Source organism: Protomyctophum parallelum (genome assembly GCF_964188405.1).
Source record: "Protomyctophum parallelum genome assembly, chromosome: 2".
NCBI classification, from domain to species: domain Eukaryota; kingdom Metazoa; phylum Chordata; class Actinopteri; order Myctophiformes; family Myctophidae; genus Protomyctophum; species Protomyctophum parallelum.
Window position 1 is genome coordinate 42441556 of NC_139699.1, and position 27933 is coordinate 42469488.

Consider the following 27933-nt stretch of genomic DNA (forward strand, 5'->3'; position numbering starts at 1 on the left):
AGAGACACAAACACATGTGTTGGGGCGGGGGTGGGGTGGGGGGGGGTGGGGCATGGTCGATCCATTAAAGCAGTGGTTCGCAAACAGTGGCTCGGGACCTATTTATGGGGCACAGTGTTTATGGGGTATGACTAGAGTAAAAACCCCATTTTTATTTCCCTACATTAAAACAAATTAAAATAAAATTATAAAAATAATAATTGAATGATTATTAAAACAAACAAAGCAACAAATCGAAGAAATACCATGAATAAAAAAAGAATAATAATTAAGTTTTGTTTGTTTGTGAATCTTCTTGACGATGGTATTAAACAGTTTGGATTGTTTATTGTAATTCCTTCAATTGCTGTAACCACGTGAGGATCTTTTATTTTGTTGATCGTAGGATAGGCATTTATAAGCTTTCAGCTTCAGCCTATTCCTTTTGATCACCTCCAGTTCCTTTTTGTTATTGTAACCGTGTGTTAACAAATTATACGTTTTATTGTTACTGTGAAGATGATCAAATAAACTAAACTAAAAAAGTAGTGAAAATAGCCGATCTACAAGCTTGCAACATGGCGCGATATTTTAGATATTAGATATTTTCACTAGTTTGGGCCCGGACTCCAGGGCAAACATCTAATCTCTCTTTTGGGTCTTGACCTTAAAGGTTTTGGAACCACTGCTTTAAAGAATGTGCATCTCTGGTTTCTTTCAAAATTCGCCTGAAAAAAACATCAACCAAAGACCACAAGGGAAAGGTAAAATTCCCATAGGTGTCATTCACAGCCGTCTTTTTCTCCTTTCTACATTTTGTACAATACAATGTTTCGCATTTGTTCGACACGTAATCAACATAGCATAACTAAGTACTGTAAGTCTTACAGTACTTAGTTATGCTATGTTGATTAAATAGGACCATAATGGAAGTCCCCCAGGACTTTTTTGTGTTATCCTTTTAGCCTGACTGTACCATGCATATACTGTTCTACTTTTCTGACTATAATGAAGTATTCAGTCTTAATATATTATATGGGCATATCAGGTTTGTTTATGGTTATGTCTGAGTCATAGTGACATGCCTATAGTTATATATGGGCATATCAGGTTTGTTTAATGGTTATGTCTGAGTCGGAGTGCCGTGGTCTGCATTGTCCAATTTGAATATAGATAGGATATACAGTATAGCAGCATTTTGACAAACATAGGTCTCCATTTGTACACTCAACATGTCCTAAACATATCTAAGACACAGGGTTATACTTCATAACAAGCATTTCAGAAATAAGAACCATCTCAGATCACCTTCATTGTATCACAATGTTTTTTTTTTAAACTCCGCTCTGTGCGAAAGAATGCAAGTCAAAATGTCAGGTATTCAAATCAGGTATTCATCAATGGTGATACAAAATGGATCATTTGTGCGTGTTGCATCTCATTTCAGCTCAACATGTGTTTAGGGAGTTGAGAAAAGGTGTGGTCTCACCTCCTCTCTCCTCGAAGCCCGTCAGGTCCCAGATGTAGTTCAGCCTCATCTGCCCTCCTCTTCCAGTGTTCCATAAAGATCACAGCTACACACACACACACACACACACACACACACACACACACACACACACACACACACACACACACACAACACACACACACACACACACACACACACACACACACACACACACACACAACACACACACACACACACACACACACACACACACACACACACACACACTAAAATTACCGGCAATAATGTAATACACAGCGCGCGTGTTAGCAGATAGAGTATGTGCGTGTTCAACACCCAACTGATCAATCTACATACATTACTGTAGAGCAATTTGCACCAATTTATAACAGCTGCACTGAGGCTGTTGCTGCCTTCTAGTACTGCGACAATGGCCCCCAGAAGTCGGCATACCCCTACCGAAGTTAGGACCAAACACAACATAGTTTTTCCTCATCTCTAAGGCCTCCCATACATGAAATGGATTCTTGTATAAAAATATTTTACTGCAAAAGTTGGTGAAATTGCTATTTAAAGTTATACACTTCAAACTAAAAATAAAGCCTGTCCGTCTGGTGGTTGAGGCACTTAAAGGCATGTAGATTCACAATGGAAGCTCTGAGAGGTTCAAAACTTGGCATACTTGAAGCCAGAACATACCTCTACATTCTAGAAAAGACTGAATGTCAATATCTGAATGTCAATATGAGATATAGTCATTTGAACACATACTTACAGTAGGCGGAATTGTACATCTATGTAGATGTCTTCTCTACTTTGTAGTGACTCTGGAATGGATTGTCATAGCAACACATATGATGGCTTGTAGGAAAGGTGAGGTTCTACTGAATCCAGCAATACCAATTGTGTAAATGTAGCTTGCATAATCGTGGAGTTATGCCACAAAACGTATATGGTGTCCCAAACGGGGGGAAATAAAACTAATGAAATCTACAGTATCACATTAGTTTTATTTTTACTTCACTTATCAAGGGTGGGAAAACATAAACAAATCACTTGAGTAGAAGTCCCTAAAATGTATGAAATGTCTCAAACTTGAGAAATGAGAAATTGTGAACAAATAGATGCCGCTTCAATAGAGAAATATGCAAGCCTAGATTGGAACTACTAACTATTATTATGTTGCAGCACATGACCTGGATCAAGCTCAAATCTCAATATTATCCTCCTAAATATAGATAATCAAGTTATTCATTTCTGTTATTTGAGTTATTTGGTTACAGTCAAGTTATACTACAGTATGTGGCTCCACCTGCATCTTATTGCCTACAGTATGTGGCTTTCTTCATAAAATGACCGGTAAAATCATTTCACATATTTTGGAATGTGAAAAGATGAGATGAACCTTGTCAAATCAAGTAGCTATTTAGCTGACTGGAGTGGAGAGTGACCTAGCATTTAGTTCTCTTTAGTGTAACAGAGCCTACTGCCTGTCCAGTCTACACTGACAATAGCAGAACCCTGCCCTGACACTGTTTCACCAGAATGGAAAATAGACTTAATTAGTATCACTTGTAATATGGTTACTGCACATATACTATAGCCTAAAAATAGTGCGCGTAATGCACAACATAGATACTGTACAAATTCTGAAGTGTGTCTTTAAAATGTTACCAAAATGGAATATTGGATCCAAATCTTTGTATCATCTTTGCTAAACAGTTGGAAAAAAGCACGAAACAAGACCCATAATGTATAAAGCCCACGGCAGAAGACCTTCAACACATACTAACTGTTGTTCAACAGAGAGATGATGTTCATAAAACCCTGGCAAACCCAAATTCAATACTCTCCTCTCCTCATCATATACTGTATCATGTTGAGAAAACTACTCCAGTAAGACCAGAGTGAGATCATGCCGTCTCGTCAAGAAGACTGAATAGGGTACAACATTGTTGAATAGGATACAACACTGTTTAACATACAAATATATTGTTTCATTTGTGGGAAGGCCAGCACAATTGATTGATTGATTGATTGATGGATTTAATAGTTTATTAGACATAAATGTAAAAACAGCAACAGAGTACAGTCATACAATCAGTCCAAAAGGGATAGCACAAAAAAGTCATTGCGGTCTTGTGCAATCAGTTCATAGACAAAACCAGGACTACTGGTCAGAGTACCAGAGACAGGGCCTTCACATGGTCACTGGTCAGAGTACCAGAGACAGGGCCTTCACATGGTCACTGGTCAGAGTACCAGAGACAGGGCCTTCACATGGTCACTGGTCAGAGTACCAGAGACAGGGCCTTCACATGGTCACTGGTCAGAGTACCAGAGACAGGGCCTTCACATGGTCACTGGTCAGAGTACCAGAGACAGGGCCTTCACATGGTCACTGGTCAGAGTACCAGAGACAGGGCCTTCACATGGTCACTGGTCAGAGTACCAGAGACAGGGCCTTCACATGGTCACTGGTCAGAGTACCAGAGACAGGGCCTTCACATGGTCACTGGTCAGAGTACCAGAGACAGGGCCTTCACATGGTCACTGGTCAGAGTACCAGAGACAGGGCCTTCACATGGTCACTGGTCAGAGTACCAGAGACAGGGCCTTCACATGCAGCATCAGAAAGATTGATGAAGTTGTACATCGGCTGCTCTCGTACCCAGATCTCTTTGCATATGATGACAAATATCATAAATGCTACCTAAAACACTAAATATCTAAACGAAATATAGCAGCTATAAAACAAAGAATTAGAACAGCAGACCAGTATCTATGTCAAAGGTTTTATTAATCTCACTGAAGTAGTTAACATCTTTCTTTAAATAAATGAAAGTGATGACAAGTCATCACTTTCAATAAATAAGAGTTATGACATACTGAAGACACTGGTCCATGGTTTTCTTCATCGATATATCTGCAGGTCTATGTAGTAGTTCTGGATTTTCTTGGAGATTTGCATCTTCTCTCATTGTGCCCATTTCCCATGGGCACACTTTTAGAGCATGCAACATCAGACTTTCCATGTTCTACAAATTATAATGCTGTATGTTTCCAGGGTTTGTATTTAGACAATATCATCTTCTTCCTCAGAGTCAGTGTCTTCTGTATGTCATCATAACAGTCAAGGAGTTTATATACCGTAAATGGAAATTGGTGCATTTACAGTATATAGAGCTTTTATCCAAAGCACTTTACATAGATTGTGCATTACATTCACACATTCAGTCACACGCCGATGGCAGAGGAAACCATACAAGACACCGACCTGCACATCGGGATCAATTAGGGGTTCAGAGTCTAACTCTGGGGGAGCCCTGGATCGAACTGAGAATATGGTATGATATAGTACTACCGGTATATTGTTAGTTCACACTGAATTTTGTCTTGCGAACCTCACGGTTCTCCATCCAGCCGCTCTATTGGCCACTCTATCCCTGAGGTACGAGAGGAGCAGATGATGTACAACTTCATCAACCTTTCTGATGCTGCATGAAGGACCTTGGTACACATACCAGTACCAGCCATAATGGCTGTCAGATGTTCTGGTCTTGTACTGGTCTTCACACAAATTAAAAATATCTTTGTATGTTAAACAATCTTGTATCAACCCTATTCAGTCTTCTTGATGAGACTGGTGCAGGCATGCTCTCACTCAACATTTGCAACTTGCTCATTTACTGCAGCATATTGTCTGTATATAGAGCCACGGTTTTATGAACATCATCATCTCTCTGTTGAGCAACATTTAGTAAGATCATTTTAATTTTGAGTATCTGCCGATACCGATTTTTCCCCATCTGAAAATTATATTTTTATGCAACTCCTCCAATATCACAATAGTACAATATCCCAAATCACGGACAATATACAGTCTAATATCATGATATGGATATCATATTGATACTAGGGATGTCCCAATCACATTTTTGTGCTCCTGATCTGATCATTTAAAAATGTCATGATCGGCCCCGATTTCCGATACACTTCACATTATAAGATCACATAAGATGCACATAGGTGGAGCCAAATACTGTAGTATAAATTGACTGTAACCAAATAACAGAAATTAATAACTTGATTATTTATATTTATGAGGATAATATTGAGATTTGAGCTTGATGAGGGAACAGGCTTTCGCCTTTGCTGCCCCAACCCTGTGGAATGCCCTCCCTAAGGCACTCAGAGATGCCCCTACCCTTCAAACCTTCAAATCCACCCTCAAAACCCACCTCTTCAAAATTGCCTTCCCTTTTCACGGTCTTTTAATGTCCTTTTTCTATTAAAGTTGTTTTTAATTTGTTGTTACCTCTGTAACCCCCCCCCCCCCCCCCCCCATGTAAAGCGTCTTTGGGTACTCAGAAAAGCGCTATATAAGTTTGAGATATTATATTATTATTATTTAACATCCAGGTCATGTGCTGCAACAATAATAGTTAGTAGTTCCACTGTAGGCTTGCATATTTCTCTATTGAAGCGGCATCTATTTCTTCACAATTTCTCATTTCTCAAGTTTGAGACATTTCATACATTTTAGGGACTTCTACTCAAGTGATTTGTTTATGTTTTCCCACCCTTGATAAGTGAAGTAAAAATAAAACTAATGTAATACTGTAGATTTCATTAGTTTTATTTCCCCCCGTTTGGGACACCATATACGTTTTGTGGCATAACTCCACGATTATGCAAGCTACATTTACACAATTGGTATTGCTGGATTCAGTAGAACCTCACCTTTCCTACAAGCCATCATATGTGTTGCTATGACAATCCATTCCAGAGTCACTACAAAGTAGAGAAGACATCTACATAGATGTACAATTCCGCCTACTGTAAGTATGTGTTCAAATGACTATATCTCATATTGACATTCAGATATTGACATTCAGTCTTTTCTAGAATGTAGAGGTATGTTCTGGCTTCAAGTATGCCAAGTTTTGAACCTCTCAGAGCTTCCATTGTGAATCTACATGCCTTTAAGTGCCTCAACCACCAGACGGACAGGCTTTATCTTTAGTTTGAGGTGTATAACTTTAAATAACAATTTCACCACTTTTGCAGTAAAATATTTTTATACAAGAATCCATTTCATGTATGGGAGGCCTTAGAGATGAGGAAAAACTATGTTGTGTTTGGTCCTAACTCCGGTAGGGGTATCTCGAAAACTAAAGCACTTTTTGACTGTTTGTTGCAGGACTATTCCATCCTACAGTTTCCTAAACCATCATTTATACTTATTTATAAATATACATATTGTGATGTTGTGTTGCTTCAAATAATAGCCTAATAATAATTAAAATAACAAAACATATTCAATACATAATTTTACTAAAAGACCAATGGCCGACATGTATAGGCTCACGTAAACCTTGATAGTGGTCATTGTGACAATTTAGTATTCTAAAGGTGACAAACAGACGCTAGCTGTAGACTGTGATCTCTCTCTCTCTTCTCTCCGGTCCTTCTGCGGAGAACAGATGGCACTGGCAGGACATCAGACAGGAGGAGGAGGGAAGTGTTTGTGCATGTACATTATGTGCGTGTGCGACTGTGCGTCACCCTCTTTGGTACTATTAACCAAAAAGCCATTGGCCCTGGTATAGCGTGACAGATTGTGCTGGAGTGTGTGTGTGCATGCCATGCATGCATGTTGTGTGGCATTTAATAAAGCCAAATTCAAGGATGGCCAAGGGGCACAAATGAGGCCCCCTGGCCTGCACAGTACAAACAATGAAGTGTTAATTTAACTCTGAAAGTGTGGTGAGGATTTTACTCTGCAGTTTGGAGAGGTGCAGGGTTACATAAACAGTCCTAGGCAGAAAGCTCAGATGCTTTTTTATATATAGGCCTATATTGTTTTTTTTATCCGTGCACATCCAAGTGGGGGAGGTGCTGCATGGTAGGCAAGATATAACTTACAAAGAAAAAATAAAATTATATATATATAATAATTCAATTTCGGTTCTAACTATTGGTTCCTACAGACGTGCGCAGTCACACGCTAATTATTTATTTAAGAGCAAAATCCGGTGAAACACTGTTGTAAGGAATAGAGTAGCTGTGAGCGTCTTTCTCTCTCTCTCTCTCTCTCTCTCTCTCTCTATGCAGCATTGACTGGGGATGTGGGGGATCGTTTGGGGATAATTGCACTTCAGCCAGTCAATCAGTTAGAGAATAACACGCAGCTGATTGATCAGCGAACGGCCCGGCACATCAAAGGCAGGATCTCACAGCTGTACAGAGTTGCTAATGAATTTCTCTGACTGCACTCCCAACGCACCGCAGACTCCGCAGTTGGAAAAGGAAAGAATCACTTCTGTCCGTGGCAATAACCAATCCTACAGTTTGTACACAGGCACTATAAAGCAGATATAGCCCTAATGATATAAGAATCACACCAGTGTGAAGTGAGTGGTGCAACTCCGTGTGGGGGTCCCCGGAAGTTCCAGACCCCCAGGAATGCATGCGCCCAGGGGGCCAGGGCGATTCCTGCGAGCCACCCCACGTCCGAAACGGTTGAGAGATGAAATAGTTACCGTGTGGGGGTCCCTCTACTGTACCCTCTACTATACTGTAGCTGGCACTCCAGAAATCATCATATATACAGTTAATATGTGCGTTAGGTTGCGCACAAGTGGTGAAAAACAACCATGCTATTTTCGTGCTCATACCGAGGCACCCAGCCACACACATATGTAGCTCCATAAGGGAGTGGTTGCCACTCAAAAAATGTGTGTGTGTGCGTGCGTGCGTGTGTGCATATACATATGGATAGGTATCGTTCCAAATGGTATAAAATAACTTATTAAAATGTTTATTAAAAATAATAGGTAAGATGTTTATTTAACAAAAACAAATATTCCTATTTATTGCCTTAGTAAATCTTTATATATACTGTGTATATATATCAGCTTTACACATAAAGAAGTGGGTGAAATTATGTTTTTCTGTCTGCGCTGAGAAAGGACAAGGTGCACAGCTGCCTTGCATGACATGATACCGTTTTGTCGGACGACAAATAGTGGACATAGCTGATCTACAAGCTCATGATAATTACATTTACGGTGGAGCCATAGCATCTATGCTGTTGTTTTAATTCATAAATCATAAGTCAAATGTAGTTTGTTTTGGGAGTGGTTGGGTGGGAGGGCTTGTGTTTATCTTGTGCCTGTTTTTTCTTTTGTATTCAGAAAACTAGAATGGTTTCTTTTGATCACTAAACTTATGTTACCCTGTAAGCTGTAACATTCCTTCAATAAAAAACTACCGTAACGTAAAAACTAAAAGAAAATAGGGACACCAGGGTTAATGTGGTTAATGCACAGTGAGGTTTTGGTAGAGCTTTGGGTTGTGTACCTTTGGCGAGAGAGGGGGTGGGGAGTATACAGCCCACATATAGACCCATGGAGGACCCTGCGGTCAATGAGGTTTATAGGGTTTAATGCCGCGTGACGGCATTGAGCCATGCAAGCCACTGAAGCCAGGCAAGCGGCCATGCAAGTGGACTTGATCAAATTGATATTTTCTTCCTGCGTGCAATTTCATCTTCCCTCGGGGGCTCCACTGTTCCAACACCTTCTCCCCGCCGCAGCGGGGATCTTTTAAATATCGATTTAAATTCCACTCACACCTCAACGGCTACGCTTCATTTGGCGTAGAGGCAGATAACAAAGTATTGTGTGTTGTCTGTGAGGAAAATATTCCCAGTCCCAGCCAGTGGCAACCCACGTCGTTCAAATACGAGCAGTTTAGTCGATTTTACTTTAGAAAATAATATTCTGGTAGCGACAGAACAAACAATGTTCCTTACATTACACAGGTGCATGTGTTTGCTCCGATGTACTAACAGTCTTGTCATGAGTCCCAAAACCCAAAACCCAATCCTAAACCTAACCTCACAGGAAGCCACAGGTTAGTTTTTTTGTGGCTTTTGCCTTTATGTTTTTATATTTTGTATAGAGGGCTAGACATTAGGCTGACAGGAAATGGGGAGAGAGATGGTGGGGGTGACATGCAGTAAAGGCCGTGGGCCTTGTAATGTTTATCCATTTGACAGTTTAACCTTTCATCCAGCCTGAGCCACGGCCCAGGCCGGCCACAGGTTAGTTGTAGCCTGCCAGGGGTTAGTTGTAACGTGCCATGCATATAGGGAGCCACAGGTGAGTTTTAACCTTCCACGGGATGGTTTTAACCTGCGCCACGGGTGTTGTCAAACTAATGCCCGTCGGACTGTTAGTATGTCTAATTAACATATGCACCCCACATTACACAGGTTCCTATGTAATTCCCATAACGCAATCAACCAGTAGCTGGCTTTCTACAAGGCCAATGTGAACCCAGAGAGAGTGTATATGAACATCGTTCCTCGTTCTGAACGGATGGTTTTGATATCGAGATGGAACATGTAACTGCTGTGTTCCTCCTCCAGTCCTCACTCCTCACCCCAGAGAGCCATGAAGATGGAGAAGAAAACGGTGGCGGGGTTATCGAAGAGGTGGCTGGCCCGCGCCGTGCCACACGCCGTCACCAGCTTCCAGTAGCTGCACGCGCGGTCACACAGTGGACACATGGTGATGTTGTTCCTGGCATCACAGATCTCCATGCTGAGGGGGAGAACAGAGGGAGAGGGGGAAGAAAGGTAAAGGAGATAGTATAGAGGATGAGTACTGGTGGTGATTTAGTTCAGGCTCACTTTGGCACACCGCGCACACACACCGCAACCAAACATCAAATGATCATTGAGAAAACACATGCAATCAATTCTGCCCTACAAAGCCAAGTAGCCAAGTTTTTGGACATTGTATCCTAAATGTCAAATTAGCCTTCATGATGTTGGGGGTTAAACAATTACCTCTAGAACATAATTTACAATTAGTGTAATACCACTCATTTTTTGATATCTCATTTGGCTGACCAGTTGAAACACTTTTTGCCGAAGTTAATTCCCTTCATCATAATTGACCCAAAACGGTGTGCGCTGACGGTCTTTGATACACCTCTGTGTGACCTACTGTATGCTCATTGCTCAGTGTGCCAGCAGACACGCCATCTAACTAAAACAAGCCAAAACACATTCCATGTTCATAACAAGACTGAAAAAGCCACACATTCCTGCGATTCAAAGCAACGTTGACTATTTCATACACCTTAAAAAAGACCCCGACACAAATCAGCACGAGGGATTTTTGGTGGACAAACTGTTGCAGAGTTTGACTTTGGACAGGTGGACAACTGAAGTAAACTTTGTAACCAAGTTGTTGCTGTTGTCATCTCAAATGTACCCGTCAAAGTGCTTCAATTGCAACGTATAGATCAAGGATTGGATGTTGAGCACATTACCATTGACAGTAATATACTATAGATTTCATTACTTGTGGGAACAGATGGTTCTCCATATTGTTCTGCTAAATTAATCAAAATAAACCATATGATTTCTCTCACAGAGAACTTCCTGGTATATAATTCATAACTTAGCCTGCTTGCCCTCAATGTATGTTTTTGACCAGAAGAATGTTACACCATATGGAAGTTTTGGAATATATCCATGGAATGTTCTACTGCCCTAAATCAACCACACACACACACACACACACACACACACACACACACACACACACACACACACACACACACACACACACACACACACACACACACACACACACACACACACACACACACACACACACACACACACACACACACACACACACACACACACACACACACACACACACACACACACACACACACACACACACACACAAAAGTAATCTCCATTTCTCACCATGTCTGTTTACACCTGAGACACAGTCAGACTGCAGAACAGGTCAAAGTAAAGACAGCCATGTATATTATCTATCCTCTCCTAAAGGTTACATGTCTGAACGACTCACCTCAACTGTCAGGGAATACTTTGAGTGGTGGGTAAGGGACTACATTTGTTCCATGCTGCCTGCCAAGTTTGACCCATGGCAATTGGATCTGTCAAAACGGATCTGTCAAAACAGATCTGTCAAAACAGATCCATCAACAATGCAAATGCCATGGCTTTTTCACAAACCACCCTCTGCGCTGTCACCCGGAGGTAAGGAACAGCTCAGCTGTGTATGAACATTCATAGAAACAGTCAGTAAATGATTAGGTGCCGGAGTTAATCCAACTAAAAGTCACTCTCACGTTTGTCAGGCACAAAGTCACAGAATATAGACAGACGGTATTGCCCAGGTCGGTTAACACAGACAGACTACTAGAGAGAGATGTGCATCTGTGAAAGTTGAATTAATAATACATAGGCTACCATAGCACTTACCCTACCCCCTTAGATAGCACTTCTGTAGACTTAGATAGCATCTGATATAGACTTATAGCATGTTATGTAGACGGCACTATAATTGCATTGTATATAGTCATAGCACGCCATAGTACATATGTATAGCATAGTAGTATATATATATAGTTTATATGTATAGTCTCATAATATAGATATTCCACTGTTACTTTCTTAGCTTACGCATGTTTTATGATAAATGCTTTTGTGATGTATTCCCATGCTTTTGTTCTTGATTATTGTAAGTCGCTCTGGATTAAGAGCGTCTGCTAAATGCCTAAATTGTAAATTGTAAATTGTAGGCTACCCTAAAATGGAACATATTGATTTGTATGTGCATTCTACACCACCTAGATTTCCTGGAACGCAGCAGGCAGGCACGGTAGCCAAACTCCGGCCAGCTCAGGCACAAATTAAGTCCCGACTACAGCTCAGCATTCAACATAGTGCTTTCTGCCAAGCTCGATACCGAAGCTCAGAGATCTGGGCCTGCACCCAACCATGATGTGCAGCTAGATACTGGACTTCCTGTTGGGCTGTCGCCAGGATGGCAGATTGGGCAGCATTAAATCAGACTCACTGACCATCCAACACATCTCATATTATGAGATGTATGTTTTGCCTAGTATAGCCAAGGCTGAGCAGATCACCACAATCACCACTCTTGCTACCACTGAGCGTTTCACTGGGACAAGGTATCATACAAGGTATAGGTTTGTTTCCCTGCACACATCCCTGGTGTTTTCTACAGGCAGTGTGCGCGGGTGAATTTCACCCGTGTTTTAGTGATAAGAGAAAAATCCCCTACGTTTTTTTGCTTTGTTTTGTTTCTCTAACACTTATGATTGGTGTGTGTGATAATAATAAACTATGTTTAGTTTACTAATAGTTCATTCTTTAATAGTTTTTTCTTAAACTTTTCATCCCACAATTTTAGTAATAGTTAATCTTCTCATGCAGAGTGCATGACCAGTCTTTAAATAAAATAAATGTGTGTGCTGTGTGTAAATGGATGGTATTGTGTGTGTGTGTGTGTGTGTGTGTGTGTGTGTGTGTGTGTGTGTGTGTGTGTGTGTACCTGGGTATGTCATCGTCGACAGTAGCACAGCCGTACAGGAACACGATGACTCCAACGATGGCAGCAGGTATCAGCATCTGCGTGTAGACGCCCAGCCACGCAAAGTAAAGACCCACCTTCTCCCCAAAGTACTTCCTGTGGGATAACAGACAGCAAAGGGTTAACTTATTTAGAGAAAGTGTTTCGACCAGATGTCCAAAACTGTTACTTTTCCCATATTTAAATTTTAGAATAGCAAAAGTGGCAAGCTGTGAGCCAAGCTGTGAGCTTGTGGATCTATACCGTTGATGTTTTTCTGTGATGCTGTAGTTATGATCAAGTAGCAGGGTAGGCAACGTTAGGCAACGGGTGCCAACATTAGCACAGGGGAGGCTGATCACTGCTGGCACACTGGCATAAGTGTGAGACAGAGAAGCTTTTTCTTTTCAAATTAAATATTATTATTACGTTTAGTCAGTAAATTAAATCCACTCATGCACATCTACAAATGTCATCCTGCACCTAATTGCACATTCATTCAAACTCCTAACTCATGACTGGGGAGAGATTCTGGGAGATAGGTGGGTTATTGCTCCGAGTTTAACCAAATCAGTTCAAACGATCAAAATCATTTGGGAATATTTAATTTTGATGTGGTGTCAACACAGTGTCATAATTACTGACCATCACGGAAATGAAAACATGGCACTGCATGTGTAACACTATCATGTTGCAGACCTGTGAAGTTGGGTGTTTTTTTTATTTACAATAATAATAATAATATTATTATATGAGGAGGTTTCTGCCTGTGAAATATAGGTCCCATACAGCAATGTTTCTCAAATAGGCAATGGGTACATAGACTCATACTACAGACACATACTACAGAGGGTATGTGAGAGAAATAATAATCTATTTAGACTGTTATGTTTAATGATAAAATCATACAATCAAAGATATACAACGCTGACGAAGGCCGTTGCTGCTTGCAGCATACCTATCCCATTTAAGATGAAACAATAAAGTGCCTTAAAGGACTACTCCGTGAGTGCTGGTATTCTCCTTCTTCTAATGTTTAATGATAAAACATTGACAAACATTGTGTGAACCTGCTGATCTGTAAATTGTTAAATTAAATAAACATGTGACTAGCACAACTCTAGAAAGAACTAGTTATTTGCGCATAATGCAGTTTTATTTTATTTTTTAATATATTTTTTATCCCACGATTTTGTAACCCATTTTTCACCCCTGTGTCAATCATCTAATGCAGGGGTTTTCAACTGATTGTGAACCAGGGACCACCACCTTGACTAAGGATCAACCTGGGGACCACTGTTGTGTTGTAATGGGATATGGGCTAAGATTAGTGCTTTCGTAACACTTGTTATGGAATGCATCCCATGTCTTATACTGTTTCTCAAACGATGGCGTGCCTTAACCTTTATCCCTAAACCTTTTTTTCCATATTTTACTATCTTGAAAAATACTAGCTGATCTACATCCATACATTATGGCTATTATTGGCTATTTGAACTATTTTAATAATAGTAATAGTAATATAGTAAAAATGGCAAATACGTGCAAGATATAGCACATGATGACATGATTATATGGGCACATTAACATTTCCTAATAATGATGACTCATTCAGGCAAGCTGGTACAGTGGTACACCCTTCTTGAGATTCTAATTAACTGCCTTTTCTTTTTTTTAACTTAAATTTTATCCCACGATTTTGTAACCCAGTTTTCTTTTCACCCAGTGCCAATTATCTAATGTAATCCTGGGCGCTACACTTCCTCTGCCAACCTGGGGGGGCAGCGGACTGACCTCATGCCTCCTATGCATGAGGAGTCCAAGCTGCTTCTTTTCACCTGACAGAGGGGAATTTCCCCGGCCGGACGTAGCGCGTGGAAGGGACACATTATTCCGACCAGTTCCTTTCCCCTCCATCAGGCGCCCCGGCTGGCCAGGGGGAGGTAGTTTTAGAGACCAGGATTACGGCATGTTTTTGTGAGGGTATCTACCCTAGGGGACACGGGGAGAACATGCAAACTCCACACAGAAAGGCCCTATCGCCAACCCCCGCCTCGGGTATGGGCACTGATGACGCGGAGGAGGGAACACGCCGCCAGTGCCCACAGCGTCCCCAGCGGGAATCGAACCCAGGACCTTCTAGCTGTGAGGCGACAGCACTACCAACTGTGCCACCGTGCCCCATTAATTAACTGCCTTTTCTGTGGAATTTCTTAACCTCAGTCTTCCCAGTAATTCTGATAACATTGACACACTTCCATGGAACAGTGCACAGACGTTTAGTGCACTGTTCTGTTCCATGGAAGAAAATACTTTGCTGCATTACTAAATGCATGGTCAGGGACCACATGCAATACCTCCACGGACCACCAGTGGTCCACGGACCACCTGTTGAAAACCCCTGATGTAATGTGATCCTGCTGTCTACGTGCATGTGGCTGCGCTCTGCGCGCTCCAGTCTTTCTGGAGGGAGCGAAATGTAGCCTCTTCTGCATGCATTAACATTTCAATGGCCGAGGGTCGTTAGTCTATTGTTCCGTGTTGTTGTTATCGCACGTCTAATGGTTAGACGTGTGACAACAACGACGCAACAATAAGAAGCCTGCAGCCCAGTAGCTATAATATTGCTTTCGGGGGAGAGTTAGTGTGCCGCCTGATTTGACAGAGAGTAACACTTTAACTTAATTTCGGTCAAATTACGCGGAGCACTTGGACACATCAAACGGAGCACCAAAGCTCCGCGACACACAGGTTGGGAAACACTGGACTAGAGGGACCGAAACCTAATCCATTTTACGACGAAAGAAATTATTCAACAAAGTACTTTGTTGATGAACCAAGTGGTGTGGACTGCAGTGCAGACTTGCAGTCTTGCAAAGAAAATAAATCCAAGGCACTCCATATATAGCGGCAGCGGTGGCCGAGTGGATTGCGGAGCGGGCTAGATATCGGAAGGTCGCCAGTTCGAATCAGCGGTCCGACACGTTAAAATTACCACCGTTGAAGTGCCCTTGGACAAGGCATTGAACCACTACCATGAAATGCTCCATGTGGGCCTGGCTGTAAACAAGTATCTGATGCTTAGTCCAGTTACCCTTGGTAAACTTGATTTACCAGAACGCATTTCTTCTTCTTCATCTTTGGAGAAATATGTAGAGATATATTTTGAGCAAGGCAACAATAATATGACCAACGCGTGTCAACCTAATAGATCTTCATCAGGGTCTGATGGTATAGAATTCACAACCTAGTGGCTAGCCTGCTGCCCCCAATAGAATGTATTCACCTTCACCATATGAATGCTTCATATCCATGGAATGCTGTACTGACCTAAATCAACCACACACACACACACACACACACACACACACACACACACACACACACACACACACACACACACACACACACACACACACACACACACACACACACACACACACACACACACACACACACACACACACACACACACACACACACACACACACACACACACACACACACACACACAACTAATCTCCATGTCTCACCATGTCTATTTACACCTGAGACAGTCAGACTGAACAGGTCACCGTTTCTTTTTAGGTCACCGTTTTCTTTTTAAACTAACCTACTTTACTCTTGAATCTTGAATCTAATTAGATACCCTCTATTGTGACTTTTGTATATTGTATTCTATGCTGTAGTGCAGGGTTCCCCAATTAGCAGCCCGTGGGCCATCTGCGGCCCACGGAGCGCCCCCGTGTGGCCCCTGGAAGAATTACACAGATATAAATGGCATTAAATGGGGGTCAGTAGCCTCTGCATGTCAAACTGGGGGTCCTTTTAAAATGGGGTCTTGCCCTGAAATTAAATTTTCAGGGCAAGACCTCAACCTTGCGCGTGCCGACTCGGCCCCCAGGTACCCTAGTCAAAAGGAAAATTAATTGGGGAACCCTGCTGTAGTGTCTCATAATAACTCAAACCACACCTTATCTATCTTCCTTAACATGTTAAGTAAGAGAACGTGACATAAATGACAAACAGCCATGGTGTGGGTCTCACCTGATGAGGCCAATAGGCTGGTACTTGTAGAAGACACTGTAGCTGGCCCATTCTTCATACAGCAGCTATGGAGAAAGAAAGGCTCTAGTTAATTAAGTTAACTTTTCATTGGGTCAATATTTATAGATTTCACAGGCAGACTTAACCACTTTCAATTAGATGTGCCTATTTTTGCACATTAGCCTTATACGTGAAAATGTATTATTTAAATATTCCAAAGTCTTTCAATTTATTTTTGAAAACAGCCCAACTACAAGCTGACCAGGCATTGCACTGCGATGCATTGTTAGCTTTAGATTGCCTTTTTTTGCGCAAAACCGTCATACAAAAATGTATAAAACAAGGCATTATCAAAAAAATCTATTTAAAATAAACATGAAATATGGAGATATGTTTATGCCTGACAGCAATGATCAACTAAATTAAATGTCACTGTGTCTTCACAATTTCATCTTTCAACTTCAAAAGATTTGTTTTGAATAAATTAAATGTCACTGTGTCTTCACAATTTCATCTTTCAACTTCAAAAGATTTGTTTTGAATATTTGTGTACGTTTAAATCATTAGGTGATGATTCACTTCTGTCTGTAAGCTCAGCCAACACCTTATGAGACAAGAAGTTTCTCAAGAATAGATAAAGACACAAAAATCAGATGTGAGCGTGCACATACAATACAGGAAAACACTCTGGGCTCCATTTTCGTCACCGCTAAACCCCTCATTCCTAAACTTCTTTGCCTTTTTTTTTTACTATTTTGCTAAACATTTTCGAATAGTTAAAATGGCCAGTCTTGCTCACAACGTGTCATTGTAGATTGGCTAGTCGAACTATTCAGAAATGTTTTTCAAAATAGTAAAAAAGACACACACACACACACACTCGTGCGGATTTCATAAGGAGTGGTTTTGAGCCTTTCTAATGCTTGTGAACAGCAGGAGAATTATAAGCTTGTTGCCGTGGTAACTCTTTCAACACACAGGTCCCAGTATAATTATGGGGTGGCAAGAAAAGAGAGAGAGAGAGACAGAGAGAGAGACAGAGACAGAGACAGAGACAGAGACAGAGAGAGAGAGAGAGAGAGAGAGAGAGAGAGAGAGAGAGAGAGAGAGAGAGAGAGAGAGAGAGACACAGACAGACAGACAGACAGACAGACAGACAGACAGACAGACAGACAGACAGACAGACAGACAGACAGACAGACAGACAGACAGACAGACAGACAGACAGACAGACAGACAGACAGACAGACAGACAGACAGACAGACAGACAGACAGACAGAGAGAGAGAGAGAGAGAGAGAGACACACACAGACAGACAGACACAGACAGACAGACAGACAGACACAGACAGACAGACAGACACAGACAGACAGACAGACAGACAGACAGACAGACAGACAGACAGACAGACAGACAGACAGACAGACAGACAGACAGACAGACAGACAGACAGACAGACAGACAGACAGACAGACAGACAGACAGACAGACAGACAGACAGACAGACAGACAGACAGACAGAGAAGATCTACAAGCTCTTCCAACAAAAATCTTCTCTTCTGGGGGTCCCTGGCACAAAACATGCCTTTTAATCTTGGTAAACTAAAATTGAACAGGGCAGATATGACAAAGATAAACAATTAAAATGCAATGAATTGACCAACAATGAAATTAGCAGATCTACAAGCTCACAAAAAGCCCAAAGCAGGGACTCGGGTTGGAAGTGGTTAAAAGCACGTGGACAACAATGTGGACATAACAGTGTAGAAACATGACATTTCTGTTAATTTCATCAAGCTGTTTAAAGATGAACGCAAACAATTCTAACCATTATGCAAAATAACTTAACAGCCGATGAGACGATATTATGATGTAATAATTTCTGGGTATTTAAAGAGGTATTTCTATAATAGTTCATATCTATACTGTTTAACAATAGAGTCACTACTACAGGAGCTGTTCCCAACGAGAATATGAATGATACTTATTTTTGGTAAATGGTGATTGCAAATAAATAATTCATGAGAGATACGAGTCGAGGGCGTATTTCATTTGGGGTTGCATTGAGATTGTTTTTTCCTGTATGGCTGCTACGTTTTTCAAGGGTTATTTCATTAATAATTCATCTACGCTGTTTCTCAAACATAGGGGTTTGCGTAGGGTTGCTGCCCAATTTGGGAAAGGTGTTTTAACCTTTCTGGAGGTGTTTTGATATAGCCAATCTTACCACGTCTTAAAAAAGAAAATCACACTCGTGTGAAGTGAGGGGTGCTCTTATCATACATCATCATACGCGTCGCAGTCCCGCCCCCTTGCATGACGACGTGAGACCCAGAAGTGAATTCCCCGTTCATTTTCTCCATAGGCTTTTCAAAAAGTATTTATTTTAAAGACATTTACGCCGCGAACAAAGCCAACTCGAGTTGTGACAAATCATGACAACAAACACAACATTTTGGACCGAACAAATAATTACAAAGAAGAAAGACTTAAGAATTATTTGTTCGCCCCGAAAAATTGTGTTTGTTATGATTTGTCACACAACTACAGTTGGCTTTGTATGAGGCTTAAAATGAGGAAAATGAATCATTTCCTGGGCCCTGGTAGGGGGCGGGACTGCGACACTATACATCACATTCCGTGCTCAGCCAATCAGCCGAGCACATTCCGTGCTCATACACACACACACAAACATCTGCCTTGAGCCTGCGCAGCGACCCAGCTATGAAAGAGATCTTCTCTGCACCACTCACCTTTATTAACAAGAGGGCGCCCACGCTACAGAATAAGCTAATGCGCAGTCATTTGCCACCTAAATCTAGCTGGCTCCAGAAACCTGTCAGCAATTTTCCATGCGGTCATTGTACCCACTGTGCCAATATTCCCAAAACAAATACATTTATTGATGTGTTCACCAACCATGTATACAAAATCAACCATTTTGCAAAATGCAACACATCCTTCATTGTTTATCGCCTCAAATGTCCCTGTGGTTTTTTCTATGTAGGCAGAACCAAGCGTAGATTTAAGGACAGACTGGGAGAACACAAAACGGCTATTCGCACAAACAACTATCCGATGGCTGTCCATTATCATGAAAAAGGCTGAAAGCTACAGCAATTGAAGTGACAGGTGGTAGTCTTTGGTGATAGACTCAACAAACTTCTCCAAACTTCTCCAAAGAGATTTTTTTTGATAGTAACTCTAAAAGCCACAATGTTTCCTGGCCTAAATGATGAAGTTGATTTCCTGCCTTTTCTCTGATGGTCCTGCATATTTTCTCTGTGATTTGGGTTACTGTTTAAATGTGTCAATATAAATATTTACTTTATACTTCTCCCTTTGTTTTCCAATTAATTGTCTTTTACTTTTCACTTGGTGCTGGTCACTTTGGGTGTTTTGTTATTTTTATAATTAGTTTTTGGATTTATTGAACATCTTATGATGTGTAATCAACATGATATTATAACGAAATGACGAAATAACAAAATAATGTAACTAAAATGAAATAATTTATATGCCAATGAAATAATAATAACGATGTAATGACATGATTGGATCACACCCACCACCTGGTTGTATTTAAGGGTGACTAATCAGCCAAGCTGGCAGATAGACCCTGACGAAGACCTTTTGGTCGAAACGTGTAGGTCCTGTTATTTATTTGCCTTGCTCATCATCAAATAAACTATTTTTCACCAAAGACGGAGGATTCTTTTCTTTTCAAGTCTGCAATTTACACCTTGACAAGCAGTACAACTTGGAGGAAGGATACCTTTTGTCTACCCATTGATATGATATTACACAACATTATGTTTACTGTACATTTATTATACTGCATAAAGTCTTAAGGCTCTCTCTCTCTAGACATTAGACTGCATATAGAGCGTCGCAGTCCCGCCCCCTTCGAGGGCACCGGAATTGAATTTCCCATTCATTTTTCCATAGATGTTTCAGAAAGTATTTATTTAAAGACATTTAAGCCTTGGACAAAGCCAACTCAGATCATGACAACTTGCATGACAATAAACTAAAGTCTAATCTAAGTTTATTGTCATGTTTTGTCAGGAGCCGAGTTGGCTTTGTCCGAGGCTTTAAAAGGTGTTTAAATAAATACTTTTTGAAACGTCTATGGACAGATGAATGGGAGATACTCTTCTGGTGCCCTCGTCGTTCTGAAAGGGGGCGGGACTGGGGCTCTCTATAAGCGTCGCAGTCCCGCCATATAATCACTGGTTTATAAATCACAATTAGATTATCTCTCAAAGCAGAGGAAGGTGAAAGCTGTGTCCAGTTTATTATGTGAGACGCAGCAACAGATCAATACTGTGTTCTTATGCCTTTGCTCATTGATTAGAATGATTGGAAATGGCTGTGTGATCGATCGCATCCATGTATTGATCAATGGCTTTGTTCTCCTTACCTTCCTGTCATTGGCTTCTGCGCTCATCCCCTCGATGTCTCCCTGTAACACACACACACACACACACACACACACACACACACACACACACACACACACACACACACACACACACACACACACACACACACACACACACACACACACACACACACACACACACACACACACACACACACACACACACACACACACACACACACACACACACACACACACACACACACGAGATGAACCATGGCATCCATATGATGGGGAAACCATTCTTTATTGTTAGTGGCTGTCAGATGCCTGAAGCGTGATGTATACTAACTACAAATTGCCAATCAACGAGCCGCTGACATGTCACGGATGCCACGCGTTGTAAGCTTATTGATCTGCCATTTTCTGCGAGTGACACCATCGAACAATGGAGCATAAATCGGGCATGATGTCTCTTCAAACGCAACTTTACATGCACGTGAGTTGATGTGATGTCAGAGAAGCAGTAGTGGCTCAGAGCCTTTGCCTGAAGGCCGAGGGCTATACCCTTAGCCCTTATCCCTAAACTTATTTCATTTTTTACGCTACACTTCCTCTGCTGACCTGGGGGGGGGGCAGCGGACTGACCTCATGTGTCCTCCTATGCATGAGGAGTCCAAGCTGCTTTTTTTCACCTGACAGGGGAGAGTTTCCTCGGCCGGACGTAGCACGTGGAAAGAACACGTTATTCCAACCAGTTCCCTTCCCCTCCATCAGGCGCCCCGGCTGGCCAGAGGAGGTAGTTTAGAGACCAGGATAACTGCATGTTTTTTGTGAGGGTACCTACCCTAGGGGGCACGGGGAGAACATGCAAACTCCACACAGCACTACTGACTGTGCCACCGTGCCCCATTTTTTACTATTTTGATATAGTTTCAAATTGCCAATCTAGAAGCTCACAACAGTGTCGCTTACCCAAAACAACAGATCTAAAGCCAAACATAACGATCTGCAATTATTTTGGTGAGCAACAACACTCGCACAATGGAGTCAATGAAGTTAGTCAAACAGTCCTACTACAAACCGTGCTGTGTGTGTGTGTGTGTGCGCGTGTGTGTGTGTGTGTGTGTGTGTGTGTGTGTGTGTGTGTGTGTGTGTGTGTGTGTGTGTGCCGTGCATGCGTGCGTGCGTGCATGCGTGCGTGCACGGGGGGTACTCACATCATGCAGCGGGAACGCAGAAGTGTAAACACTGTTGCCTAGGAGACTGGTTATGCCTGGAAGAGGGCATTTATCAATGGATTCATATTAAAATGAGGATACAGTAGATCTCAACCTTCATGGACCTCTGGACCACCAGCAGAGTTCAGACAATCCTCAAAGCAGTGGCGTATTCAGGAATCACATTTTGGGCAGGAAAAAAAGTTGCGGCCCCCCAGTGGGGGAAATGAGTCACTTTGTGGTTGAACAGATCAGAAACACTAAACAGGTTTTCAAAGAGATTGTTCCTGCCAGGCGAGTACAGGTGCTGGTCCACTCAGACCCCCACACCTAGCACCTCATAGGACAATGGCAAACATTTGCATTCCTATGGGGGAGAGCGTGGTATCTGGAACGGCCGAGGAGCCAATCCGCTGCCCACTAATAGTTCTCCGGTTTGGTGTTTTTCCTCTGTCTCTTTTTCATGTTTTTCAAATTGAGTTACTGTATGGGAGGCAGCTGCCAGCCTTGCCTCTACTGTAAATACGCCCCTACCTCAAAGATCACCCCACCTCCCCACAAACTAGATAATATACTGTACAATACAACTATGTGTTATACTATATACACACTACAAATATATATAAGAAGGCGTAACACTTTTCTATTTCATCACTATTCAAATTTAACATTACTGATATTAAAAGCCAGATTTGCTTGTGGATCAATGTCGCTCACCGAAAATAGTAGATAATAGTAGAATTACTATGCCGGTATGATTGTACAGGAGGTCAACACATGACATTCAAATGCTAGATGCTTTGATTTTTAGTGGCCCTGCTAGGGGGAGTTTCCAAACTGCATTTAAGCCCCACTGGGCAAACAGTGGGGCTTAAATGCAGCCTACACCTGCAGTGTAGGCTGTAGTATTTTCTCTGAGCTCTAAAGGAGCTCTATTATTCTATTATTAGCTCTATTATTAGCAAAGTAATAAATAAAAAATAAAGACTGTAAATAGGATTGCGTTACTGTATGAGATAAAAACAGGTGTTCTTGTGGTGGGCTGTCCCTTTTCATTAGGACCCCATTTTGACAGCGTTAGCACCAGCTTTAACGATTCTGCTCGCGGTGTTTCAACCCATCAATCAATTCTGTCAAGTCTGGTTTATGTACACTCATGTTACAGTACATGTGGGACTTCTGGGAAAAGTATTCAAAGATGGAGGGTGAATGAAGCTAAATAAATACTTTGGCAATGAACTACATTATATTGTGAATTGTAAACAAACAGAGGAATTCATTTTCATTGTATGTATGAGGATGTGTGTCTTGTGTTAAACTGCTCACCCATGGAGAATTTGGCTCTGGTGCAGCGAGTCCTTTTCAACACTTCATACACCTGATGTGATGTGACAGAAACACACAACGTTAACCACAATATGACACACGACACGACACGCCTTAACTTTCAACCAGACCGGTGTCCCTGTAGGTGGGGTGAATAATCCATTAAAAAAATATGAGCTTGTAGTTTCACGATTATTGAAATAGCGCTTAAAAGAATACTTTCAACATTATCCTCATATAATGGTCCTATAATTAAATCAATGATTCAGTATAATGGCACAATTTCTGTGTACTCACTCAGTGTAGCACCTTTTAAATTAACTTCTGACCATGCGCTCTGCACGCAACCAGCAGACCCTCTCTGTGCTAAAATTCTACTTTGTTGGTGGCGGTGGCTCAGGGGTAGAGTGGCTGGATGATAACCGCAAGGTTGCCAGTTCGAACCCAGGCTGCCCCAGAGTTAGTGTCGAAGTGTCCTTGAGCAAGACTCTGAACCCCTAATTGCTCCTGATGTGCTGGTTGGTGCCTTGCATGGTTTCTGTCGCCATCGGTGTATGAATGTGTGTGAATGGGTGAATGTAATGCACAATGTAATGCACAATCTATGTAAAGCGCCTTGGATAAAGGCGCTATATAAATGCACCTTCTAAAACGGGTAGTCCCAATACTTCATTCTGATTGGCTGGTTACCGTCACGTGACCGGTGTAAATTTCACCGATAACCCACTCCTTCAATCACTTTGTATCAAACTGCAGCCTTGTAGCTGAACTGGGGAAGGGGAGCGCTTGATTGCTTTACAAACACATGCCGTGCGGGCGTCTAAGCACCGCCCGGCTCATATGACTGTGAATGTGTGGCTCCAGGCAGCCCCGTAAATACATCAAGCGCTATTCTCCCATCACATAGGCTACTTGCCGAGCAAAACAAGGAAGTGTTTTGGCTCTGGGTCGCTCGCTCTGGTGGCACAAAGCGTAGATACTTTTGTGAATTTAATAGTTTTAATATTGCTATATGTTTGTAACCGTTTTAGAAAAGCAATAAGCCACTCGAGGCCCCAGCTTACCGGGTATTTTACACTGGCTGGGAGGTAGAAGACCCTCGGCTGCGCCTCGGGTCTGCCTACGCTCCCAGGCAGTGTAAAATACCCGGTAACCTGAGACCTCTCGTGGCTTATTGCTTAAATTTACCATTTTTGTTTTCTGTATTGAAAATGTTCCAAATCGTGACACCTCGGATACACTGTGTGTATCCTGTTACAACCCCACTCATCATACTATAATCATATCATATCATCATACTATAATTCAGTCAATGTCTGTCTGAATGTCTCTCAGAAACACCGCCGTATTTCCTCACCGCCTGCACCAATCACTCCCACTTTTCACTCAGGCATTGACCATAATAATATGGAGGTCTTAACGAAGCCCTTTTTTCCAATTTAAGAAATTATAAATTAATAATGAATTTATTATTGAATAAAAAATGCGGGGGGGGGGGCAATATCTCACAACGGGTAAGTGCTAGTAATAATTCACCATGAGTTCTGTGAATATCTCTATTCACCTTGTGAGATGTGGTATGAACAGAATGAAGGGCCTTGGGAAGCAGCTGGATGAGCACTGCTCCAATCTCTACAGTAATGGGAGTTTATTGATGTTTCTGCTTGTGAGCGAACAGCCTGGGACTCATATTACAGCACACATTGACACGGCCATTCCAATAACGCCAAATCAATCCCACCACATAACCGTTAATTAACCATCTCATTTGGAAGCGGTGTGTGTGTGTGTGTGTGTGTGTGTGTGTGTGTGTGCTTCATAACACTAGTTATAAATATTTATTCTTATGCATAACTACTAATAAGCGGTTTGTTACTACTAGTAACAAGGTTTATTAAGCATTATGAGTGCTACAGTCATAATACATTAAAAGCTCAAAGGAACAGCACATTCTAACTACAAAGTAAGACTTTACTTAATGTTTGGGTCTATAGAGCGTCGCAGTTCCGCCCCCTCGAGAGACCCGGAAAATAAAGCGCCGTTCATTTTCCTCATAGACTTTTCAGAAAGTATTTATTTAAAGACGTTTACGCCGCGGACAAAGCCAACTCTTGTCGTGACAAATCATGACAATAAACATGCCAAACAAATAATTAGAAAGTAGAAAAAAACGGCAGGTTACAACACTTTTTTTGTTGTTTCTTCTTATAAATTATTTGATCTGCCCAAAACATTGTGTTCATTGTCATGATTTGTCACGATCCGAGTTGACTTTGTCGTAACCGTCTTTAAATAAATACTTTAGGAAAAGCCTATGGAGAAAATGAATGGAGAACCATTTCCTGGGCCACTCGTTGTTCTGAACGGGGGAGGGACTGCGACGCTCTATAATGCATTATAATCATGTCATGTGTGTGATGTGTGTCGTGTGTGTGCGTGTGCGTGTGCGTGTGTGTGTGTGTGTGTCAGGTGAGGAGACGAGTTGTGATGCAGTACTTACGAGGGAGCTCCTGGTTTTACTGTCAAAGAATTTGTCTCTGTCAGAAAGATCGAACCTGGAAACAAAGAACAAATCAGAGTATTGACATTAAATAAAAAAGTATATATTTTAATAAAAATTATAGATTTGAATATTTCAATAAAAAATACAATATAAAATAGCAAAAATAGCAGATCTACAAGCTAATGCTCCAGATAGCCTAAAATAACTGTTTCTACTTCTAGAAATAGCAGAAGATTATTGAACAGTATTGAATACTGCTAATCCTCCAGACACAATTATGTTAATTTCTTAAATTCCACCAGCAATCACTAAATTCTACAGCTTTAGCATTTAGGCCTACTGTAGCAAACCTACAAATAACTATTGCATTCACTGTGGCGACACAAAGCAGTCTTCTTGTGAAACTCTTTAACCCATTTTGGGCTGGAACCCCTTTTGGTGTTAGCATTACGTTATGCTTTAGCTATTTAAAAATAGCAGATCTACAAGCTCATAGCGTGCCACTCTGGCGCGCTACGAGCTTGTAGGTCTGCTACTTTTGAAAAATCGAAGAACGACTGACATAGAAACATAGCTTCTTCAGAAAACTGTCAGGATGTAGAAGACATTTTTAGAATCTGATCTCAGGTCAAAATAATTATTTCCCAGAGAGTAATTTAAACGTCTATGAATATTTCACAATATAATGCTGTCAGAAGAAATGGACTGCAAACCCATCCAGAAGTACCATTACCTGAGTGGTATCAATGTAATTCCAAGTCAATAAATACCTGCCTTTGTCCGCATCTAAATAAATGCCCTGAACACCATAAACAAAGAAATGGGTAGACTTACAATAAAGTGTAACACATTTGTACATAATTGCTAAAATAGACACGTTTCCACATCAGAAACAGTTACCTTCGCTTTAAGCACACGATCTAAAAGCCCCGTATGTTTTCTTTTCACTCGGTTTCGTTTGTTTTGATTTTGTAAGAAGTGCAGAAACGTTGAAACTTGTTTTCTTTATTTTGCTTTGGTTTCCTTCTATGTGGCTCATTTAAATAAGGTGGGCATAATAAACTTCGGCTCCAGCCCATTCCTTTTCGGTCAATTGTAATGTTAAACTTTATTCTGTATACAACTGCTGTGATAAACTATATGACTATGATTCTGGGGGCGGAGATTTGGCAAAAAAATTCAGATCTACAAGCGTTAGCAGAAATTCTTGGCAAATAATTAGTTTAGAAGAGGGACAAAAGTAGCGGTATACTAGCATAGAGCCCTGGAGAACATGAAGTATATAGTAGTAGGTGCATTAATAATAGGCCAGCAGGACAATGACAAAGACTACGACATTTTCTTAATGTGGCGATAGCATTCCTTCATCTACTTTAGCCGTTTCTCAAAAAGAAAATAAGCAGAGGAGCGGGGGATGGGGGGGGGGGGGGGGATGGGGTAAATCTACCCATTTCTTCCTCCAAACAGAATTGATTTAATGTCGTGCCGTATCGCACAACACCACAGATAACCTCATCGCCGAAACCAACAAAGTCTCTGATGATTGGGAACCCACTGGGACGCACTG

At 41.4% G+C, this 27933-nt stretch overlaps 1 protein-coding gene across 1 annotated transcript in view; it reads right to left on the bottom strand.

Annotated features, from left to right (window-relative positions):
• ano1a (anoctamin 1, calcium activated chloride channel a) overlaps positions 1 to 27933 on the bottom strand; it is a 107318-nt gene that overhangs the window by 34990 nt on the left and 44395 nt on the right. Inside the window, 10 exon segments of the mRNA XM_083760107.1 lie at positions 1469 to 1475; positions 1477 to 1520; positions 1522 to 1553; positions 9902 to 10062; positions 12868 to 13002; positions 16933 to 16997; positions 21357 to 21398; positions 22538 to 22593; positions 23864 to 23915; positions 26364 to 26418. Of these exon segments, the coding sequence (XP_083616233.1) occupies positions 1469 to 1475; positions 1477 to 1520; positions 1522 to 1553; positions 9902 to 10062; positions 12868 to 13002; positions 16933 to 16997; positions 21357 to 21398; positions 22538 to 22593; positions 23864 to 23915; positions 26364 to 26418 (649 nt within the window).